Source organism: Neolamprologus brichardi, chromosome 2, assembly GCF_056152115.1.
Source record: "Neolamprologus brichardi isolate AB-2024 chromosome 2, ASM5615211v1, whole genome shotgun sequence".
Lineage (NCBI taxonomy): Eukaryota > Metazoa > Chordata > Actinopteri > Cichliformes > Cichlidae > Neolamprologus > Neolamprologus brichardi.
The window spans coordinates 1,341,618-1,364,116 of NC_142105.1; the positions used below are offsets into that span (position 1 = coordinate 1,341,618).

The window sequence follows — 22,499 nt, forward strand, 5'->3', positions numbered from 1 at the left end:
TCCATATGTGCCCACATTTCTAATTGTGTGTATCTGCAGGCTGTTCTTTCGTGCGTTTTTAAAATTTCTGCCAATTTTTCACAGTTGAACAACAAGTAGTTTTGAGTGAACGTCACCTTATTCAGCTTTTTTCAGCTGCTCATTTTCCAATATTTCTGCTTAAGTTATTACTTTTCTGCTAAATTGTAGCGTTTCTGTTTTTAGTTATTATATTTCTCTTAAGTCACAATATTTTTCAATATTCAAAATGAGCAGAAGGCAGCACGATGGTGATGCACTGTTGCCGCACAGCAAGAAGGTCCTGAGTTCAATTCCACCATCAGGTCTTTCTGTGTGGAGATTGCATGTTCTCCCCATGTTTGCGTGGGTTCCCTCCGGGTACTCCAGCTTCCTCCCACCGTCTAAAGCAGGGGTCCCCAATCCCAGTCCACGAGGGCCGTGTCCTGCAGGTTTTAGATCTCACCCTGGGTCACCTGAATCACATGATTAGTTCATTACCAGGCCTCTGGAGAACTTCTGTCGTGTCCAAATTCATGGGCTGCATCCTCCTGAGGACCCGGCCTTTGCGGTCTACGTGGGCCGGGTCCTCAGGAGGTCGGGTAGGCCGGAAGTAAACGGCTATGGAATTGGACGGTCTAGCCTTCTCAATCTACTCCCGCCCTTAATTCAGAGTATTTCCGGTTGTCAGCGCCACGGCACGAAAATCGAAAATGGACCCCGAAATCTTTCTCCGTTTTTTGTGTTCAGCTGGTGGGGTGACAGACGTCACCCAAAACGTCGAAGCACTTTTGCAAATATGCGATATCTTGACAAACCGAGCAGATATTTGAAGTTTACACACCCACATTCTCGCCTGAAAATATGTTTAAAGTTTATTTTGTGGCCCAGAAAGATTAGTAAGAGTAATTTTAAAACTTAGTAGCGGCCGCCATTGCCGGAAACTGGAGTTTGGCTGGGCCGCGCTATGAATTCTGGGATATGGTGGGCCAAGAAGGACACACCCGACCCATCCTTCAAATTCGGGGAAAAGGAGGACGCATTTGTCGGCTGCATTCGGAGGAGTCTACGAATTTGGACAGCCTTCGGCGCGTCGCTGTGACGTAATCGGTCTACAAATGCGGCCTCAGGAGGATGCAGCCCATGAATTTGGACACGACATGTTGAGAAGGTAATTTATCCATTTAAATCAGCTGTGATGGATCAAGGACACATTTAAAACCTGCAGGGACACCGGCCCTCGTGGACTGCGATTGGGGACCCCTGGTTTAAAGACATGCAGCTTGTGGGGACAGGTTAATTGGGAAATCCAAATTGCCATTAGGTGTGAATGTGAGTGCGAATGGTTGTCTGTCTCTGTGTGTTGGCCCAGACTGGTGATCTGTCCAGGGTGTACCCCGCCTCTCGCCCTATGACTGCTGGGATAGGCTCCAGCGCCCCCCGTGACCCTGAAAAGGATAAGCGGAAGTGAATGGATGGATGGGAAAATGAGCAGATCCAGGCTGTTTCACTGGCATAGATACACACAGGCCACACTCTTAATAGTCCCTGTTCACTCTATGCTCTGTGTGTGTGTGTGTCCTAAATTAAAGGTAAAAACACACACTCTGACACACGGATGCAAATATAAGTCACCTTTATTTATACAGCACATTTAAAAGACATCAAGTGTCGGCCAAAGTGCTGAACAGAGGGATGATATGGTGAAAAGAATTAAAATAGATAAGATGAAAACATGTTTACATGTTTGTAAAAAAATATGTGTACATGCAAATATGCACATACATATACAAAAATGTACACATTCACACACAAGCACACATATGTGAACTTAAAGTACACGTATGCGTGTCTACACATGCAAACATCATCCAATGAGATGAAAGACCAGAATAGCTGAAACACAATAACAGGTGTCAGAGAGATCCTTGGAAAATTTTATGAAAGGGGGACGACTGTTTTGGGGCAGCAATGGAGAAACCTGTCACCTCTGGATTTGAGCTGGGAGCGTGGAACTAATAACAGCATCTGACTGGAGGAGCGCAGAGTTCGAGTGGGCGGTGTGAGCTAAAAAGATCTGAAATGTAACCTGGAGCCATAATAAACGCACACGCATGCGTCTTCAGCATTACTGGGTTTCTGCAGCTCCTGGTTTCGTGTTTAATACATTCACACAAGCAATCAAACGCTATGAATCGGTTCCACAATGTTTGCAGTCACTTTATAAAAGTTGGAAAAAGGCAGTCACTGATCAGCACTATAACATTTGACAATAAATTGTATTTGAATAAAACTGTTTCCTGTAGCCTAAATGCGTCTCTGTACCTGAATAGAACTAAAGATTTTTCTCATAGGGTTAATGACATGTCTACCAACTATTTCATGTCCACATTACTGCTGAGAGTTACTCCAAAAACCTCCTTTAGTGGCTCTTCATCAGAATATTTACTTAGTTGTTGACATGAAAATCAGTCATTGTGTATTTTGAACACCTAAACTTCAGTGTGACGCCATTATCCTGCCAAACAACATAAAAGTCTCTAAAAAGGTAAGTAGACGTCCTTTTTTATGGAAGAGGAAGGAAAAGTCATGTTTATTATTATTCTCATATTACACAGACTGTGCTGATGAACAGGCTCAGGCTGAAGCAGTGCAGATCCTGGCCTATTTTCAACTATCATTAAAGTTATCACGTGTATAAATCTCTCCATTAGATGTCAGTAGACTGCAGATTGCAGTCCGTGCAGTCACTTTTCTTATCCCTCCTGACTCAAGAGTATAAACCGATCTACGTTAGCTCTGGTAATTGTGACGGTCGTTCAGTAAATTTGTTTATTCTCTTTATTTGCTTTTTGGAGAAGTGAAGTTACAAAAACCTCTTCAATCAAATTTGCTTTGGTGGACAGAAAACAGCCGTTGTAGACTGTTTGGGGTTAACTTTTATAAGTATTGAATTTTCAAAAGTGAAGTCAGTTCTTCTGACCAGGTTCAGACCAGGATGAACACAAGTATGATACTGAACCCACTAGAGAACCGCTCCAGCTGTGGGTTCACCTCCTCCTGCTGAACTCATAGGACAGATCTAATGTAGCATCACTTTCATCGGTCACTCTGACCTCCTGTGAAACATGACGAATGTGTAATTAATGACTTAATTATTTGGGGTAGGGATGCAACGATACCAATTTTTTCAAACCGATACGATACCGATACTTGGATCTGAGTACTTGCCGATACAGAGTACAAAAAACGATACTTCTACCACACACAGACACACACACACAAATGCAATGAATTGGAAGACAGGTTTTATTTTATTCCCTGCCGATAAAAAATAAAATCTTAATAAAAATGACCACAAAAAAATTTCAAGTGAAAAATAAGCACTTCTGTTAAATTATTGCAGAGTCTCCACATTGTAATTTTACAAAATATCACTGAACTATTGGCACTGTCTCGAGCTTTCAGAATAATAAATAAACACTTCTGTTTGGAATAAAATAAATACAAATTAGGTTTGCGAATAAATTAAACTTTTAAATTGTTGCAGAGTGTCCATATTGTAAACAAACAAACAAAATAATCATTATAAAATAAATAATAAATAAAATAATAATTGGCCCCCTAGTGGCCAATCTAAAAAAACTACAACAGAAATGACAAGCCACCCTCTGATTAATGAAAAAAGTTGGTATCGGTTAACTTTTACGAGTATGAGTACACACACATTTTACAGTATCGGCCCCGATACCCGATACCAGTATCGGTATCGGTGCATCCCTAATTTGGGGCATTATTGTTATAAAAAATAATAATTAATAGTATTATTATTATTGTGCTTTGGGCTCGACTGATAACGCAGAGGTCTCTTCTTCCTCTGGGCTGTTTAAAGGGCCAGTTTATCCAAAGCTGTGTATGTACCAGCTGCTGTCAGGCTTCAGATGTTTGCATTAGTCCACAGTCCACTGTTTTGTAAGCCATTGCTTTACTGCAAAAGTTCCCATCTACTGTAAAGAAATGGAGATAAGCAGGCACATAATATGAAAAGGTATGCTGTAGGTTGACACTTTATTTACTTATATGATAAGTTTAGTGGAATGTAGTGCAAAATACACAGTGTTTACTTTTAATTTAACAGCATGAAGCTGCATCAAGTTTCCATGGTGACTGCTCAAGAAATTCTGCATTCATAAATAAACATCAGACTGTCAAAAGAGCTCATCTGTGCGAGACCACCAAGCTGAGAGCGTTTTCAGGTCGAGATCCCCGCGTACGCCATCGTTGGAGAGCCGTTAAAGTTTTTCTTCCCGACTGACATTTGAAAACATCTAAATGGAATCAAGTCAAGGAATCTATAAACCTATCAGGGTATGTGAAGGTTTTGCTTTTACTGCATTTCAATGATATGCAGAATTTGATGTCGTTTTAAAAGTTGACAAACTGAGAATCATTTTAAGTAACAATGACTAAATTGCTATTTCTTTGACAGGTGTTGTTCAACACACCGATTTATGAAACTGCTGTAAAGACCTGCTGGCATCTTCCGGGCTACAGGACTCAGGTTAGACCCAGATTCATGCAAACCAAAGCTGACAGAAAATATCAGGTGATTTCTGAGGACTCGAGAGTGGTGGTGATTAAATGTCTCCTTTACTTTTAGATTGCGATCATGACGGAGTTTCTCAGACTTCAGCAGGAAGATCTAATTCCACCGAACCTCACTGCTGAAGATCTGAGAGATCTTTTGGTGGAGAAGAGCAGGGAGACACTCAGAGAGCAGTGAGTTACTGTCACACCTGAAAGTCTGTTTGTGATGACGTGTAAATGCTGAGAGAAAACCTCTGCTTTGTTTTCTTTTGAAGGCTGTGGGAGTTTGAATTAGAGGGTTTTGAAGAAGAGGAAGCCAAACCTCTTCTAAGGCTGGTAAGACGAGAAAACCCACAAGACTTCTTTTCATTATGTGCACATAACCTTTAAACATAAGCGCACTGTAAATGTGTTTTCTGTTTCAGGTGTGGGCGGTGAACGTCATCAACAAAATGAGGGACGTTGAAGTTCAAGCCAGGATGCTTCTTCAGTTCCCAGAGGCCGTACCTCCTAAATTTCAGTGAGTCACATGTAATATACAGTTATTAACCCTGTAAGACCCAACCCATCAAAGAACAGCCAGAAAATTCAGATTCTTTGGAGCTGAGATGTTTATTAACCCTTTAAACAAAAGCCACACATTAGTTCTTTGCTATGTCATGTTGTGTATGATTTACTTTTATTATGTATTTATTTTCTGTATCACATTTGATACACCGGGTGTTTTTGGCAACTTTTTGTTAACGACAATGTTAACTTTAGACAAAAAAAGAGTTTTGTCCACAACATTTAGAAATTATGGAAACTATTGATCATGTTGATGAGATCGAGGTCTCAGAAACTCATGTATGATACAAAGGCGGTTACAGGGTTAACAGTCCAGCTACAGTGTTTCAGTATTTAAGTGATGCTTTGAATATGTTTAAAAGATAACACTTATCATGTTTTTCTACAGAGCACCTAAACTCCTCAGCGTGGTGAAGGATTACGTTGAAATCCTGAAAGAGAAGCAGCAGGAACAGCATAACAGCAAACTGCTCACCGTGCAGGAGGTAGTGATCGAGGTAGTTCCCCGCGTTCTCCAGGGCTTCTGGGAGCTTCCTCCTCGTCCCCTCCTAAACATGGCCTCCCAGAGTCTAAGCGTCCTCTCCACAAGTGTCACCAAGGCCACTTTAGATCGTGTCTCCAAGAGTCTCACGGCGATGGAAACACAGGCCATCTTCACCCGCTCCATCCGAGACGATATGGTCGACAGCATCCTGACGGAGATCAGGCAGAAATTTCCTCAAGAAATTCTGCCTATCAAAGTAGCAAACTTTGCACCAGTGTTGCTGAAGACCATTGCTGATGTAGCAAGGATCCGGATATGTGAAATCTTTGAGTCCCCTTCAAGTCTTCCTGATGTGAAGAACATAAATGGAGAGCGCTCCTCTGACGGTCTTTCAATGGCCAATGTTCCACCAGCCGAAGGATCTTTTTCCAAAAGTGTGCCAGAGCCCGACGTTCCCTGTGAGGAACTTCTTTCTGAAAGGGCATCCAGTCTGAGTTCCCAAGACCTTACGATTGAAGGAGCTCTTTCCGAAAGTGTTCCAGAGACTGACGTTCCCTGTGAAGAACTTCTTACTGAAAGGGCATCCAGTCTGAGTTCCCAAGACCTTACGATCGAAGGAGCTCTGTCAGAAAGTGTTCCAGAGCCCGACGTTCCCTGTGAGGAACTTCTTTCTGAAAGGGCATCCAGTCTGAGTTCCCAAGACCTTACGATCGAAGGAGCTCTTTCCGAAAGTGTTCCAGAGCCCGACGTTCCCTGTGAGGAACTTCTTACTGAAAGGGCATCCAGTCTGAGTACTCAAGACCTTACGATCGAAGGAGCTCTTTCCGAAAGTGTTCCAGAGCCCGACGTTCCCTGTGAGGAACTTCTTACTGAAAGGGCATCCAGTCTGAGTTCCCAAGACCTTACGATCGAAGGAGCTCTTTCCGAAAGTGTTCCAGAGCCCGACGTTCCCTGTGAGGAACTTCTTACTGAAAGGGCATCCAGTCTGAGTTCCCAAGACCTTACGATCGAAGGAGCTCTGTCAGAAAGTGTTCCAGAGCCCGACGTTCCCTGTGAGGAACCCTATGTCGAGTCCAAATCCTGTGTTGAAGGCGAAGATCATAAGATCAAAGGATCTTGTTCGGAAATTGGGCCAGTTCCTGATGTTCCCTGTGAGGAACCTTTTCATGAACCCGAATCCATGAAGTCCAAAGACCTTCAGATCAAGAAGAAGAAGAAAAAGGGCTTCTTCAAAAGACTGAGAAATCTGTTCTGCTGTTGTTGCAGACCGAAAGACACCGACTGACATTGAAGCTGTGACCCAGTATTGGTGTTCCAGTAACTGTAAATATGTAAATATGTTCCTTGATGTCAAAGGAGCTTGCAAAGAAAAGGTTCTGGACTTCTTTAAGTTGCTTGAAGACGTTTCACCTCTCATCCGAGAAGCTTCTTCAGTTCTAAGGTCAAGTGGTGGAGAGTCCCAGATTTAAACCTAGTGGGAGTGTCCCCCCACAGAGGGACAAAAGGACCCCCTGATGATCCTCTAATCGCCTGAGCCAAGGTGTGAAACTGGGTGTGGGTCCCAATCAGCCAGAATTTCAGGTGAGTTCATTGTGAAACCTGGCCCCACCTTATCATGCGAATTCCTGAGGTCAGATGGCCCAGGATGTGAGTGGGCGTTAAGGCGTCTGGGAAGGGATCTCAAAACTGGATCATAGATGGCAGAGAGTTGGTGTCGTAAACCACCGCCTCTGTTCAAAGATGGTCGCTCACAGTGGACATAGGCGGTGGTTTACGACACCAACTGTCTGCCATCTATGATCCAGTTTTGAGATCCCTTCCCAGACGCCTTAACGCCCACTCACATCCTGGGCCATCTGACCTCAGGAATTCGCATGATAAGGTGGGGCCAGGTTTCACAATGAACTCACCTGAAACTCTGGCTGATTGGGACCCACACCCAGTTCTACACCTTGGCTCAGGCGATTAGAGGATCATCAGGGGGTCCTTTTGACCCTCTGTGGGGGGAAACTCCCACTAGGTTTAAATCTGGGACTCTCCACCATTTGACCTTAGAACTGAAGAAGCTTCTCGGATGAAGGTGAAACGTCTTTAAGTAACTTAAAGAAGTCCAGACGCTTTTCTTTCCAAGCTCCTTTGACTACGACCTGGATGACTGAGAACCTTCACAGACATGTTCCTTGATGATTGTTGTTCATGTTTTTGGGGGTTTCTTTAGTTTTCAGTGGGCTGGGTGTTTTTTCTCCTCCGTGTTCTTTACTTAATTCTTGTTCATAGTTCCTGATTTGTTTTCCTAGTTCTTGTTTCTTAGTTTTTAGTTTCTTGAGTCCAGCTGAGTTTCTAGCAATAAAAGCTGCTGATTCAAGTTTCATTCCACGTAAGAGTCCTGTGTTTGGGTCCTACTACCTGCCTGTCACAGCACACCATGACAGAAACTTTATAAACTCATTCATATTTCTACATGAGTCTCCAGCTATGTTAAAGATTTTTTTCTTTCAAACATTTGTAAGAATCTCTTATGGTTCTCAAAATACTTCCATAAGTCCAGTAAGTGTAGTCCAGTAACATATTGATGCTATTATTTTTAATAATTATTTTTAATGCAATTATTATTTTTAATACAATTATTTATTATTTTTAATACAATTTGAACTGAAACTGGTATATAAAATGCATTTCCTGTAGAAAATGCAGTGTGAATGCTAATAGCCGAATAGTTTGAGTTGAATTTTTATAATTGCTAAAATCTTTGGTGAAAAACATGTTAAATGGGCTGAAATACAGCGAAACATTCACCTGACAGCCAAAGCACAGAACTGAAATTCACACAGAAGAACTTTGAAACGAGCTGAACAGCTTGAAAACGTACATAAGAAAAACTGTCTAATGGTAAAAGAAAATTTAGAACTAGAACACATCTGAGTGAATATTAACAGCTCAAATTCTTTAAATCACTGAAGGTGGAAGCATGTGTTTGAAATGTCGAAACTCAAGAATCTCAAATGAAAAAAACTGAATATTTTCAGTTTTGTGTGCATGTGTGTACGTGCATGTATGTGTGTGTACGTGTGTGTGTGTGTGTGAGAGAGAGACCCAATTTTTATTCTTTGAGGGCAGCATTTCATTGGTGGATTAAAATTGAGCAGATTCAGACTGGCTGACTGGCAAAGACACGCACACAGACACACACAGACACAAACAGGACAGTCCATGCTCTGTGTGTGTGTCTCTGTGTGTGTCTGTGTGTGCCCCTGTCTGTGTATATTTGTATGTCTGTGTTTATGTTTGCAGCCATGTTTGTAAACATTGCTTTCTGGATGTGGGTTATGTGTCACTGCGTTTCTGTGTGTGTGTCCATGTTTGTAAACATTGTTAGGCATGTCATTTTGGCCTTGTGTACCTGCTGTTCCTTGCTTTTCTAATGTTTCTGCCAATTCTTCACAGCTGAAAAACAAATAGTTTTGAGGAAATGTTTTGCTTTTCCCACCTTTCTGCTTAAGTTATTACTTCTCTACTAAATTATACTATTTCTGCTACTATGTTACATTTCTACTAAGTTATACTATTATACTACAGTACATTAAGTTATACTGTTACACCACTTCTTCCAAGTTGCTATGTTTGTGCTAATTATTAACATTTCTGCTGAATTACAATACTTCTGCTGTGTTGTACCATTTCTGCTAAGTTATTACATTTGTGCTAAGTTGTTATGCTTGAGCGAAACGATTACAAGTTTAACTACTTTTCAAATGCTGACTTTAGCTTCTTTAGCTTATTCAGCTATTTTCAGCAGACAGCTGCAGCCTTACAGCATTCACACAGCATTTTCGCAGGAAATGCACATTTTTCTAGTTAAAATAATTGATTTAACTTTTGTTTATTTACACTTTGACAGTTTCATTACTCTGCGTGTGCGTGTGTGTGTGTGTGGAGAAGGGGGGTATTACAAGCGTCAAGTGGAACAGGATATGACGCCATCTTCTCCGCGCACACAGCTGATCGGAGACAGAAACAATAACGATCACAGTCGTCATTATTGGCGGTTTGTAACCCAGAGAATGTGAAGCTCCGCGTTAGTGTCCGGGCTCACACGGGGCTGACTGTCAGCGGAAGCTGCTGCGGTGGCGACGAAGAGCTAAAGACGCTTAGTTTTGTTACATCAGAGGCCTACCTGCGATGCTAAGCTAAGTGCTAAGCTGTCACCGTTAGCACGGTAAACAGTTGGAGAAACAAGTGAGGGGGGGTCCTTCCAGCTGTAATTAGAGACGTTTGTGTGTCCGTGTCTGCTGCAGATGTGTGGGGAGTCTGTGTAAGCCTGTCTGCTGACCACAGCCGCTCGCAGACCTCCTCTTGGCGCTTTCGCTCAGCCGTAAGATGTGGTTGAAACTGTTCTTCTTGCTCTTATATTTCATAGTGTTGTTTACGTTGGCGAGGATTTTTGAGGCAGTAGTTTGGTATGAGACTGGTATGTTCGCTACGCAGCTTGTGGATCCGGTTACTCTCAGTTACAAGAAGTTAAAGACCATCCTGGAATGTCGAGGGCTGGGATACTCCGGGCTGGTCGAGAAGAAGGATGTGAGCGAGCTGGTGGAGAAATCAGGTAAAGCCAGAAGCATCACAGAGTCTTCATCATTACATGAGCTGCTGTCTCATTTATCTGAGCACCACTAAAGTCTGAAAGCATAAAAGTTTCTCAGTTTCTCTCCAAAAATGTCTGCTTTGTAGTTATTTTCTATTTGTGTGTGTGTGTGTGTGCGTGTTTCTCAAGTTCAGGACTTTGAAACTGCAAAGAAGCGAACGGTCAGGTTCTGATAGAGAGGGCAGGGCTCACCGCAAAGGGTCCTCACAAGGGTCCTCACAAGGGTCCTCACAAGGGTACGGCACCATCAAACGATTGCTTCTCCACAACATGGAAGCTTTTCTCAGGCATTGTAATAACCAAGCTGGGTAGGCAGACGAGTCATTACATTAAAACAAGACATTGTAAATGGCACCACAGGCCAAAGCATCAGCTCAGGGTTGATAAAGAGGGGCTCTTAAGACAGGGTCGACCAGCCTGACCACTGTCTGGATTGACTACAAGAATCTAATGCCCCACACATGGATACTCGAGAGCCTGGCATTAAACAAGGGTAATAATGTGCTAAAAACATCCAGGAGGAAGTCAGGGGGACTGTGGAAGACAACCCCACAAATCACCATCAGCTGTGAAATGTACCAATGTGATGCATTGTCCCCACTCCTGTTCTGCATAAGCCTCAACCATTCAGTCAGCTCAGGGTGGACACAGATACAGATTCAGCTGCTGAGTGACCATCAGCCACCTCCACTACATGGATGGCATCAATGTGTATGCCAGGAGCGAGATATCGACTCACCGGTCAGCCTCACCAGGATCTACAGCCAGGATACCGGGATGCCGTTCAAACTGGATAAGTGTGGCCAAATGTTTGCAAAGAGAGGGAAAGTGATCCAGACTAAAGAGATGGAGCTGCACGAAGGCAGAATAGCATAGAGGACCGCTGCCAGGGCCTGAGTATCCCACGGGCCAATGAGAACCATGAAGAAGATACACAAAGGTCAACCATAGTCAAATACGTCACGTAGATGGGACAGGTGCTGAAAGGCACAAGATTGAGCTCATCAGTACATGTTCCCTATCAGCCATCAGATACCCTGCTGGGATAATAAGCTGCCCGCAGGAGGAGATGAATGCCAGCGATGCCACTGAAACACCTCACAATACATGGAAGTGTGTGTGTGTGTGTGTGTGTGTGTGTGTGTGTGTGTGTGTGTGTGTGTGTGTGTGTGTGTGTGTGTGTGTGTGTGTGTGTGTGTGTGTGTGTGTGTGTGTGTGTGTGTGTGTGTGTGTGTGTGTGTGTGTGTGTGTGTGTGTGTGTGTGAACAAGTATCGAACATGTCACCAGTTTTCTAAGTAAATATATTTGTAAAGGTGCTGTTGTCTGTCATAACTCGTCCACACGTGTGAAGAATCAAACCGCAGATGATCATGAATTATGTGTAATAATGAGAAATTAATTAGTTTTGAAATGTTTCTGTAACCAAATCTGTTCTTATGTTTTCCACCAATAAGGTTGTGAATGTCCTGCGAGAGCGCATTGATCTGACCTGTTATAGATGTTTCTTGGACATCTTGTATTGGAACAGGTTCTGATAGGCCATCAGTTGGGACTGAAGCAGCTAATATGAGTTTGCACTGAGGGGCAGGATTGTTTTCTAATTGATTGATCTCAGTTGGTGTGATGACTCCATGCCTGTAGCTGTAGTTGAACTTCTTTGCCGGTGTGGACTGCATCGGTGGTTCCTGACATTTGCTAACAATTTGATGTGTTTGCTCTTTTAAAATCATGATAACAGAAACGACCCGAATGACGTTTTTTCTTCGAGTCCTGCCTGTTTGCCAGCTGAAGTTATTTGTGGAGTTTTCTTTGCATCCTAAACAATTTTTCTGGAAGTTGTGGCTGTAATTTATGTTTTGCTACCTGGTTTCAACTGAATCCTTCATTTTTCAGGTCTTAGTTTGAACACTGCTGATACAGTCCCTTGGATAGATTTTGATTTTCCAGCTTTATCATTAGTTGGATTTCTTTGTCAGCCACTTACACTGCGTTGGTGGTCTCCAGTGTGTGTATCTTTGCTGTTCCTTGGACTGCACTCTTCACAACAGTAGCTCAGCGTTCCAACATCTGGAAGGAGTCATTTGTATTGCAGCTGGAGATAGCGTTTGTGCTGTACCTTGTCTATGACAGGGGGAAGCCAGGATGTCAGGTAGCCAACTATCAGAACTGGAGAAAAGTGTGATGAAGAAAAGTGTGCCCATGTCTGAGGCTCTGGAAACGGCTAACCTCCTGAAGAGTCGAGTATACCAGAGATGGAGTCCTGGAGAATAAACCAGCTTTTCTGCATTGAACCATTCAAGGTGTGCTCAGTGTTAGGGGAACAATATGAGGACAGCTCCACCGAGGCTGGAGACAGACCAATACTGGAAGGGCACGTGGGACAAGGATGCAACACATAACAATGCTGAGCCCACAGCAGCCTCCCTGAACAGGCTCCAGTAACCATCACAGTGGCAGCAGTGGAATGCTTAAAAGTGTACACGATCAATAGGAGTCCGAATGACAGGCCGATGTTATTGCTGTTATTGATCTTAGTGGATCAGTGAGATGATCTCTCATTCACTCCTAGCATGCAGCTCGATGTCATCCATGTACAGGAGGTGGATAACAGTTGCTCTGTTCTGTAGCCAGTAATGCAGAACAGCAGTGGAGGTCATCTCCTTTGTAAATCCTGCACTTAATAGCAATGAAGTGGCATCATCAGGACATCAGTGGGATGTGGCAAACAGCACTATAGACCAGCCTCAAGTGAACCTCCTCCTGTACATGGATGACATCGAGCTGCATGCTAGGAGTGAATGAGAGATCAGCTCACTGATCCACTAAGATCAATAACAGCAATAACACTGGCCTGTCATTTGGACTGCAGACGTGTAGGAGGATGGTAACACAGAGGGGGAAGGTGATCAGAACTGAGGGGATTGCACATTGCAGGCAGAGCATGTAGCTGTAATACTTGTCCATGAAGAGGCTGTTAGGAAAGCTGCAACCACCAAACACCTGCAGAGACGAGTCCTGAGGAGTCGGCTGAACGGGAAGAACAAGATCCAGCCAATCAACACCTGCCGGCTGTCAGATGCAATTTCAATTTTATTTATATAGCGTCAAATCACAACAAAAGTCGCCTCAAGATGCCCTGCTGGAATAATATAACTGTTTGAAGCCTCTGGCGTCAATACGAGAAAGACGTGGAAGCTGAAGGCAACAGTGACCTCCGTGGTCATCGGAGCACTCGGGCGGTGTTCTCCATACCTGGGCAGGTGGCTCCAGCTGATCCCAGGAATGACATGAGAGATCAAGAGCACAGGAACAGCAAAGATACTGCACAGGACAAGATCGTCTTCTGACAACGTTGAAGAATAAAGACGCAGGAGGAAGAATTAAGTTTGTTTTTTTATTTTTTTAAATAATATGAGAGGGAGAGATTTATAGATACTGTTCATTTCGTTGTATGATTGGCACAACACCGGTTCATCCTTTGATTTAGGTCCCTTATTTATGTTTGAATGATTCGTAGGTCAGCGTTAAAAAACCCAACTTCCTTTGAAAATGGTTACGTCCAAAAACTGGGCTGAAGAGTGAAAAATGTTTACTCAAGACCACTTTCACTGTCCTGGCCTTGGCTGTAAAACAAACATGAGGTGGTTCAAGAACTTTGCACAGTATGTGTGTATGTAGTCTTTGCCTGTACGTAGACCACTGCTGCATGGATTATAAGTATCAGTGCTCTTTAAAACCTGCTACACTTTGCTCTGTCACAGGAGAGCTGACACAGGGGGAGCTGTACTCTGCCATAAAGAAGCAGAAGGAGCAGACGGAGGCCGACGGCTCCAGCACCACACACTTCAGTGGAGAGGTGCACTTCTATGAATTAGTAGAGGACACTAAAGATGGGATCTGGTTAGTTCAGGTAAAAGCACATTCTCTGTTAAAACCTGTCAGTGGTGCGTGATTAAGTGTCCATCCCATCATGTTCTTAATCTCATGTCTAACTTGGTTGGAAAAAAGAAACTTACAAGCAGCAGCAGCCAGGTGTTGCTACTCAAATGCGTTTGATGAATTAATCTTTAGAAAGTGTGACCACCTCTATTAAAGCAAACATGGGTAGTTGGTCGGTCTGGAGCTTTCAGGGGTTTTAATGTAAAGCAAAGGAGGAAATGCATTAGTAAAGAATTAACTGCTGCTGCCTATAAAAACGGGTTTATTTATCTATTTATATATAAGGAACCCCATTAGCTTCCACAGTAGTGGTTGCTAGTCTTCCAGCCCGAGCCATCGAGTATAAGCTAATAAAACATTACACAATAAAGTAGATGCAAAAATAAGATAAGACTTTATTGATCCCACAACGGGGAAATTTTTGCGTCACCTCAGCTTAGGTACAGATATATAAAGGAAATACAAATAAGTACAATCAATGAAGAAAAGTAAGATAATACACTATATACAATGGTAGCATACACAGTATGTGATTATGGATATAGTTGGAAATATGGAAGACATAAACTATATAGCTTGGAAGGTCATGGAAGGTCCATTATGCATGAAGTGGTGACCGTGGATATTCACACATCCTCATAATTTAGCTCCATCCACAGTGAGGCTTCACAATTGTAAAAATGTAAGCATGTAAATATCAATAACTCTGAGGCACAATACCGAATCAAAATCAGCTCACAACATTGGCCTCTTACAATGTTTACAATAATTAAAAACTGTGACTTTTATTTTTTTAAACTAGCAATAGCAGCTAGCTCATTATGTAAGGCTGTTTATTCCACTTTAAAGATGCTCTGAACATAACAGAGTTAGTTACTACACTGCAGTCGTGTAGCATAATTGTGTAGTCAAAGTAAGCCATGGTGTAATTTAGCTTGTGCTGGAAAGGTGGTGATTTATGGTGACACCAAGTAGTCTGATCTGGGTGACCTGTTCTAATATTGATCCAGCTGTGGAAAGACTCAGGGTATAGTTGGGTGTAGTTAAAGTTACTCACAGGACCTGGAAGCCTCGCAGTTACTGAGGTGACCATGACTCCCACATAGCATACCATAATTATTCTTTAGTCTAATATGAGCACATCTGTTTGACAGCTAAAAGTCACTGTGTCAGTTCAGAGCTTCATAACCCAAAGTGTACTGCAAAAGCAACCCAAGACTTTCTGCAGGCAAAGAAATGTTCTTCAGTGGACAAGTGGGTCAAACTAATGAAGAATAATGTTGAGTTACTGAAGACAAGATTGAAAGGAGAGATCCACAAACAAGCAGCAGCTGGAGATTGTTTTGGTAGTTGACTAATCTGCTCATTTTTCTTTCATTATTCGATTAGTCAACAAATATTTCAGTAACTCTGATCTCCGCCTCTGTGGGCCATCCTCCAGTTCTTCACCTGTTGTCTCAAAATAATGACGCAGGAAATGTATTAATTTGAAAATAATCAAATGTATTTAATATTTACTCAATAGGTCTATCAGAATGAATCAAAATATTAGGTGATACAAAATATGATTACAGAGTAGCAGCAGCTGCCCCTCCAGCCCGCTGCACCACCCCTCCACTGCAGCGGAGCCAGAGACCACGCCCCCCCGCCACGCCCCCGCCACGAAATGTTTTCAAAATCTGGCAAAAACTTGTTTCAAAGCAAAAATATATATTTGCAGTCTGAGTGTGTGTATGTTAGTCAGCTGACAAACTGAATAAAAGTTTGTGCATCCAAAGCTGCATGCTCGCTCCGCTGATGGTGGATGTAAACGTTCACATCCCTGCACTGAAATTAAGTTCTTTAGGAAATTCAAGTAAACAAGTATTATTTGGCATGTTAATCAAAAATAATGTGGTTTACTATTTTTCTGCTGCTTTTTTCGTAAATCAGGAAGTTTGAAGTTTTAGCAATAATAATATTTTAGCATTAAAAATATTGTAATTCTAGAACTGAACTTGTGCTTGCTGGTGTAAACTATTTTAGTAATTACCCATACTGGGATTTTAGGGCAGCTGTGGCATAAATCAAAGTAAATGCACTGTCACAACAAAGCTGGTGCAAAAAGACCAAAGAAGCGTGCACGCCGTTGGTTCGCCCACAGTGACAGTCTCACTGGAACACGGGAGCCTTCTGTAATAAACTGGGTTTAATCTGCAAATCACATTAAAAGCTGATTGTCCAGCACTACCAACGTGACCGTATCATGTCCCTGTGTGTAACTGCAGGTCATTGCTCAGGACCGGGAAGCTCTGCTCACTCAGTCCAACTGGGGGAAGATGGTACAGAAGGTGTCCCAGTTTGGTATCAGAACTGGAACCTTCAACTGCTCCAATGACTACAGGTGATATGCTGTTACTCCACAGAAAGAGACACTACGGAAGCTGAACAACAGTTACACAATCTGACAGTCACACTAGGAAAGAACATGGTGGAAGGCTGCACCTCGACCCTGTGCAGTGATCCTGCAGCCTTTGAAGTGGTTGCTTTGAAGATGGGGACCAAGTCTGTGGCTTCCAGCCAGTGACCATCTTCAAAGCAACTACCATGTGACAATATGGCGATAAGACACGGTGTTGAAAATCACAGATGAGTTTGAATGTCAGTGACCTCAAGGTCAGAGGTCAGAGGTCAGTTGAGTTTCATTCATTTTTATTCATATAGTGCCACGTGGTGGGCGGCTGTAGCTCAGGAGGTAGAGCAGGTCATCTACTGATCGTAAGGTTAGTGGCTCCTGGCTCCTCCAGTCTGCATGTCAAGTATCCTTGGGCTAACTAACTAACCCCAAGTTAGTAGTATCAGTGTGTGTGAATGGTAGTTAGGAAGCACTAAGAAAGTTAGAAGACAGTGCTTGTGTGAATGTGGCATGTTGTATAGAGCGCTTTGAGTCCTCCAGGAGAGCATAAAAGCTCTATATAAGAATCAGTCCATTTACCACGTCACAACAACAGTTGCCTCAGAGCACTTAGGTCAGGTTTTCTGAAAGTGTTGTGAATGTGATAACTTGAGAACGAGGCAACAGTGGATGCCTCAGGTGTATCTACCAGGAGGCTGAGATCTGTTTGAGATAATACAACGATTACCTAAAATAAATAAAAACTGTTTAAAAAAATTCACATTAAACAAATACAAATTTATATAATTATTCATATAAACTACTTTCAGAGTCCAAGCAGAACCTGACACATCTGAAACAGGAAGGACGGCAGTTTGACTGCAACTGTGGAGTACAGTCAGATGTTCACAGGTTGACAACCAGTTGACGTGAGTCCTGTACTGCAGGAGGACACGTCGCAGAGTAGTTGTGCTCATTGGCACAGGTGGATTCGGACCGATTGTATGCTGGGAAACTGGTTTCCTCCCAGCAGACAGCGTGGAATCAGCAGTGTTTGCTGACCTTCAGATGGAGATGTTATCCAACAGCAAAGATTCACTGTGCCACCAGCTTGGTCACGAGGAGGATTTATCTTGATGTGGAACCACCTGACATGAAAAGCTGTTTTAGTTTTATTGACCTCTCAAAGCCACTTTATCCTTTTGTTGCACAAACCAGGACATGATCAATATTTCCTAGTTTGTAAGACAGGATCTGATTGGACAGCTAAACTAAAACAAGCTGAAGTTACTGTCAGAAGAACCGCTCAGAGATGAAATGTTGCTGTCATGGTCTTTGTGATGTGTGACATGTGCTGTTGGCAAACCCACTCTGACTACACTACATGTTCAGACACACACCCTCTGCCACACAGCAGCAAACAAAGTGCTGTATAACAGGAGCAGTAGTGGCTTTATATGGGGCCATGAAGCTGAGCGGTTGCAGTGGGACAGATGAAACTGCATGTAGACCTGCTGTCGTGCTCTCGTCACATGCTGTGGATTACTGTTGGTTGTGTCTTCTGTGTGCTAGGTCGTGCATCAAGCGTGGCTGGCAGCGCTCCACCCTGATCATGTCGGTTCCCCAGACTTCAGCATCAAAGGGCAAAGTCATGCTTAAAGAGTACAAAGGGAGTCGGGTTGAAACTGAGCAGATCTTCCGCTGGATGACCTCACACGTGGCTCATCGAATCAAAACCCTGCATCATTCGGAGCAGCTCGTGGAGGAGTGGCGTTCTGACCCAGCTCATCCACTGAAAATGTTTCTGTTTGCCCGCCTGTCCCAGCCGCCGGCCTTTTTCTCCTCGCTGTCTGTCAAGTTCACCGGCAGGATTGAGTTCATCTTTGTGGATGTGCGTCGTTGGGGTAACTATAGCAGCCTATCAGAGATTGGTGTGACACGCAGCCCCGCCTACGTCCTTAAGATGCCTGAGGGCATATATCACTACGGCAACAGGTGATGACTGTTAATGAAGATGTCTGATTTTTTAAAAACACGTTTTTTTATGTAAAGAAATTAAACTGCTGTCTGTGTTTCGTCCCCAAAGCACCGGCGAGTTCCTGTCCCTCGCTGCCATGGATACTTTCCTGCGCTCGGTCCAACCAGAGGTCAACGATCTGTTCGTCTTCAGTTTGGTCCTCATCAACCTGCTGGCCTGGATGGACCTCTTCATTACACAGGTCACTGTTTGTTTTCCTTAGTTGTAGAGGTGAAAGGGGACAAAAAACATCTACTCTCTACTTTACTTTATATTTACTATGTTCTACTCGACTCGAAGTTTACTTGTTAGAGCACTACATGTGTCTGACAGCTTTGATACTTGTAGATACAGTTACATTAGCACTAACTACACATGCTGTCTGTGCTGCTTAATAGAGCTGCACAGGAACAGGAAGTTCCTCCCAGAAATGCATCAGTTGTCATTTTCTTTCTTCTTCCTGCCAATATTATTATTATTATTATTATTATTATTATTATTATTATTATTATTATTATTATTATTGTCAAGTCTGATTTTCTTCCTACAGATGATTTCAAACAGCATACACAATCAACTTTTCTTCAATCCACAATTTTATTTTCATAATAAAATAAATTATTCAGCTTTACAGTTTTCCTCACATTGCATTAAGTTACAGTTCTTCTCTCATTGAAACAAATAAAAGTTTTCTAGTCCTACTGAGCTGCACAGGGAACTAACTGAAAAACTGCCACGCGCCTGTCTTTACCTGGAGTATTTTAGCTGTTAGTAAGCATGCATGTTGTCCATGTACGTGCCTGCAAAGGACCAGCTTGTAGTCGGTTATACGTGATGCTGATTGGCCGATCCCTGGCCCCTTGTCTGGTGCATCTTCAGTCGTGTTACAGATCTGTACGTCACTATAAGATATGCTGATTGAACAGCTCTCTGTAGGTCTTACTGCAGCATCTCCAAACCTGATGTTACTTTCTTTCCTTCTGTGTTTGGGTTTTGTTGCTTTGTCTTTGGTCTTCTAGCTTGCAGGTCATGTAGTGCTGTTCTGAAATTCTGATGTGAATCGTTAACATGCTTTCAGGGAGCAACCGTGAAACGATTTGTAGTTCTGATCCGAACACTTGGGACCTACAACTCCATCCTGCTGGTTTCCTGGCTGCCAGTTCTGGTAGGGAATCATCGGCACCACTCAGTCCTCACACCTGACTTTGTGTTAAGCATTTTACTTTCAAACTGTAACTTTCATTTGCTGCAGTAAAGAAAAAAAGACTGAACGAGAGCTAAACGATAACGATTTATTTACATAATTTAAAAAGTGATTTTTTGCAGTCATCTAGATTTAAGGCAAATCTGTGATTTATTGAACATTTATTAAAAGTCATTAATACAAAAATACTGAAAATCCATTTTAATACTGACTGAAATGAATATTTGGACGGGCACAGGGAGCGTGCTTCGTGTCCGCGGGAGGAGGCTCTCATACTTTATGCTAACAGTTTCCAAACATATTAGTGTTTCCATATTAGTGGAAACACTAACACTTGATTTTCTTTTTATAAATAGATTTATAAATGCTTGGATTATTGTACTACAATATAATGTGCTGTATCCGGACTAAATACACTTCGACTTAAAGTGAGTTTTCACTTTTAATGGTTAGCCAACTTAAATCTCTAAATCTCTTCCAGTGCATTTGCAGTTAAGCTGCATTCATTTGCACACATATTACTTACATAAATTTAAAAAATAGGAGGGACTTTCAAATTAAAAGCAACATAATTACAATTTTCCACAAAATCACAAAAACAGCCGTCCACTGTGGGAGTTTCCTGGAGAATGTTGGTGGACGAACCTTTACCTGTCGGTCCAACCAAAGGCCTGGCTGTGGCCTGCAGGCCTGCACGGTGCCCAGTTGTGTTCGGATGTCTGCATCCACAGGACATCACGGGACATTTGCCATCGTTGGCAGTGAATCGAGTAGAGTGCAGTTACTCCACATTAACAGGGCTGTGTGTCGTACTTTACTGCATTCATATCAGAGAGAATCCAAACTGTTCTGACAGCATGTAACAGCAGACTGCATGTTCAGTTTCTACTAAGTAAAACTGTCACTAATCACTGGCTGCTCACTCTCTGCAGGCTCTCCTTCAGCTGCCCTATCTGGACATTCTGCACGGCTACAGTCTGAAGCTGCTGCGTTATGCTGACACCACTACACTGGCCAGCCTGGTGAGAGCTGACTGGACCTTCTACTCATCCCACCCAGCTCTCTTCCTGTCTACCTATCTAGCCCACGGCCTGCTAGTCGACTACTTTGAGAAGAAACGGCGCTGTGGCACCAGGAGCCAAGAAGACAGCCGGACAAACCTGGAGTGGCTGGCCAGTCTGTGGGACTGGTACACTTCCTACCTGCTCCATCCCATTGCATCACTACAGCAGTTTCCATCTGACCAGTCAGAGTGGGAAGATGATCCTAACTTCTTATTTGAGCATTTGGCTTTTCCTGATCTGTGGCTTCGTCCATTAGTAAACATGGATTACATCAAAACGCTGCCGACCTGGAGGCTCAGAGCAGCCGGTCAGCCCAGGTTGGAGGCCTCTTGTGAAAAGGCGGATGAAGAAACACGTCAGCATTCAGACAAAGAGAGGAAGGAGCCTCCACATGGTAGCAGCAGCCACAAGAGATCACTATGTAGTGTGAACTTCAGCTCACAGCTTCCTGCGTGCAGCGACGTGGATGCCAGCGGCGGCCGTCCGTGTGCTGCTGAATCATCCAGGAATGGAAGCTCGCTGTCAGCTGACAGGGCGGTGAAGGATAACTGCGTCGTATCTGACTGTGTTTCTAACCATCAACACTGTGATTGGTCGATGTGGCCCTGTGACATGCTTCAGTGTTCAGAATGTGTGGTTTGTCTGGAGACCTTTGTGAGCGAGGAGGTACTGATGGGTCTCCCCTGTGGCCACGCCTTCCACCAGCAGTGCATTGTGGTATGGTTGGCAGCGGGCAGACACTGCTGTCCAGTATGTCGCTGGCCCAGCTACAAAAAGAAACAGCAGAGGGCTCAGAGTAGTTCTGACAACACAGTGCAGGACTGATGAGATAGCCTTCAGTTTCTCCTCTTCGTGTCTCTTCAGACTCTCTAACCATCAAGAATAATTAAGAAGGAAACGTGGTCGGTAAGCGTGATTAGGGCGGCGTTATTATGAGCCATTAGTACTCTTTGCTTCCATTCCTGTTGATGAGCAGGGCCATCAAAGCCCAGCTGCAACGCTTCTTATCTAGACAGACGTTGACTCTCACAGTAACCATGTGTGTAGCCACAATAAACAATGTAGTGCAGTGAAAACATTTTTAATTTTGCCTTTGTCATTCTTAAAGTTTGGATGTTGTCAGTCTGAGAGAAAATGCAATCGCCCCAATAACACTACCAGCTGGATTTCTGTCAGGACATCAGAAGACATTTGTACAGAAATCTATGTCGACTCTTCGTCCTGTGTCATCTGCAGCAAAGAAGGCCTCTGCTTTGTGTTTGCATTTTGTCCTGAACTGTGTGAAATGGCTTTGTCTCCTGCACACTGGTCACCGTAGGAGAGGAGTATAATTCAAATAAATTAATTGGATATAATTGCTGAGAAGCACTTTCCTGTAACTCTGACCGTTTTCCCCAAGAGTGAAAACATCTGGAATTATTCAGATTAAACTTCCTGTGTGTTGCAATATTTCACCTGAGAAGTCATCAGCACAGATTATGGTCAGAGGTGTCACACAGTGAACAGACAACTGTTGGTGTGCGTGCAGGGCGACAGGACTGACTCCGACTGCAGCACTTTGAAGACCTCACTGCTCACCTGGAAATGAGGCTTTGATGTTTGTAAGCTGCTTCAGAGTAACAG

The 22,499-nt window shown here is 43.2% G+C and overlaps 2 protein-coding genes across 2 annotated transcripts; both read left to right on the forward strand.

Annotated features, from left to right (window-relative positions):
* Positions 1-4,217: 4,217 nt before the first annotated feature.
* On the forward strand, positions 4,218-6,976 carry LOC148106024 (uncharacterized). The gene is made up of 6 exons (XM_087852053.1): positions 4,218-4,365; positions 4,487-4,558; positions 4,658-4,776; positions 4,860-4,920; positions 5,010-5,104; positions 5,540-6,976. Exons 1-6 carry the CDS (start codon positions 4,330-4,332, stop codon positions 6,918-6,920), a joined length of 1,764 nt encoding a protein of 587 aa, XP_087708179.1. The 5' UTR covers positions 4,218-4,329; the 3' UTR covers positions 6,921-6,976.
* A 2,627-nt stretch (positions 6,977-9,603) lies between these two features.
* rnf103 (ring finger protein 103) lies at positions 9,604-21,954 on the forward strand. Its single transcript, XM_087845723.1, has 7 exons — positions 9,604-10,238; positions 14,040-14,188; positions 16,485-16,600; positions 18,164-18,586; positions 18,678-18,810; positions 19,687-19,773; positions 20,745-21,954. Exons 1-7 carry the CDS (start codon positions 10,013-10,015, stop codon positions 21,699-21,701), a joined length of 2,091 nt encoding a protein of 696 aa, XP_087701849.1. The 5' UTR covers positions 9,604-10,012; the 3' UTR covers positions 21,702-21,954.
* Positions 21,955-22,499: the final 545 nt, after the last annotated feature.

Excerpts from the sequence above, each read along its gene's own strand:
- LOC148106024 (XM_087852053.1), top strand. The coding sequence starts at position 4,330 with ATGGAATCAAGTCAAGGAATCTATAAACCTATCAGG. Across the intron at positions 4,559-4,657 it reads TTCCGGGCTACAGGACTCAG|ATTGCGATCATGACGGAGTT; the intron begins GTTAGACCCAGA and ends CTTTACTTTTAG. Across the intron at positions 4,777-4,859 it reads AGGGAGACACTCAGAGAGCA|GCTGTGGGAGTTTGAATTAG; the intron begins GTGAGTTACTGT and ends TTTCTTTTGAAG.
- rnf103 (XM_087845723.1), top strand. The coding sequence starts at position 10,013 with ATGTGGTTGAAACTGTTCTTCTTGCTCTTATATTTCATAGTGTTGTTT. Across the intron at positions 16,601-18,163 it reads AACTGCTCCAATGACTACAG|GTCGTGCATCAAGCGTGGCT; the intron begins GTGATATGCTGT and ends TCTGTGTGCTAG. Across the intron at positions 18,811-19,686 it reads TGGACCTCTTCATTACACAG|GGAGCAACCGTGAAACGATT; the intron begins GTCACTGTTTGT and ends ACATGCTTTCAG.